General features: G+C 41.5%; 1 protein-coding gene across 1 annotated transcript in view; it reads right to left on the reverse strand.

The window, feature by feature from the left end:
• Positions 1-749, reverse strand: part of LOC103798291 (E3 ubiquitin-protein ligase UBR4-like) — a gene marked incomplete at both ends in the record, with an annotated part of 45,185 nt that extends 44,436 nt beyond the window's left edge. Inside the window, 2 exon segments of the mRNA XM_009070547.1 lie at positions 55-282; positions 597-749. Of these exon segments, the coding sequence (XP_009068795.1) occupies positions 55-282; positions 597-749 (381 nt within the window).
• Positions 750-1,283: the final 534 nt, after the last annotated feature.

The following is a 1,283-nucleotide window of genomic DNA, read 5'->3' on the forward strand; positions in this document are numbered from 1 at the left end:
CTTCTGCCTTCAAATGTGAGAGACAAACAAGAGAGAAAGGGAAGTCAGCAGCACCTTTAGGTCCTCATGATTGACTTCAAGCACATTGGTGACATAGAAAGGTCCATGCTGGGCACTGCTGGCCTCTTCCATGAGCTGTGTGTAGATGTACCCAGCAGAGGACATGATCACTATGATGTTCTTCCCCTCCTCATTGAAAAGGAAAGTGACGTCCCTGATTTTAGAACTTGGTAGAAGGAAGTAGAAGGTTGGACTCAAGGCATCTACAGAGAGGTCATAAATCTGTGGGGAGATCAAGGAAATAATGAACTGCTATGACACAGAAAAATCAAGGCAATAATTCACTACTACAATATAAAACAGTGCAAATGGACAGAGCTGAGACAAAGGAATCTCTGTTAGAAGTTATTGTTAGTTGTTTTGCTCTTTGGGTTCTTTGGTTTGGTTTGTTCTTGCAACAACAGTAGGCAAAACCCCCAAATTCATATTTCTAATTTATTTCTAAGAGTATTATCACATTCTTCCACATGCAACTCCACAAGAATCCAGACTGATGCCTAAGAGAAGACATATCAAGAGCTTCTGACCAGCCATACCTTGACAAAGTCTGCAGTGACAATGGCAAGCTCTGTTTGAGATCCTGGCAGCCACACAGCTTTGATGATGAAATTCCCAGTGGCTAACTGGGGATGAAGTACCAAATGATCAGAGACTGATCCAGAGCTGCTGAATGTTAACACGTGGCAGTCCTGGAGTAATGAAAACAATGGGGAAATATTAGAACCAAGTATGTATAAATATTTAAAGCCAAGAGTGGAGCTAAAAGCCAACATTCCTCTTAGTGCCAGTAATGATTCAGAGAGGGAGAAGCTAAAATTCCTGCACCAGAGATGAATGGCATGAAGGTTTGTAAAGCAGAGACACAAAACCCAAACCACACAGAGTCCAGACGTTTCTCAGCTAAGTAACAGATCTTTGGATTCTGCACTGGGAGAGCTGAATCTAAATTTGGGAGAACAAAAAAATGAGGAGTCCTTGCCAAAAGCCATTACTTCTTACAGCTACACTTAAAACATGAACATGACTAAACCATTGGCTCCTGTCTGAAAATTGGCCTAAACACAATAACAAGAACTATTTTGAGGCACTGTCTCATTTATTATATTATTCACACAGGTTCTGCTTCTTAAACTTCACAGATTAGGGAGGAAAGTGATTCATGAGCTAAACAAGTGACCGGACTTTGGAGCCAGCGCTGTGCTAGCTCCTCAAAGGAAACAAAC

Source organism: Acanthisitta chloris, unplaced genomic scaffold, assembly GCF_000695815.1.
Source record: "Acanthisitta chloris isolate BGI_N310 unplaced genomic scaffold, ASM69581v1 scaffold60, whole genome shotgun sequence".
Classification (NCBI taxonomy): Eukaryota; Metazoa; Chordata; class Aves; order Passeriformes; family Acanthisittidae; genus Acanthisitta; species Acanthisitta chloris.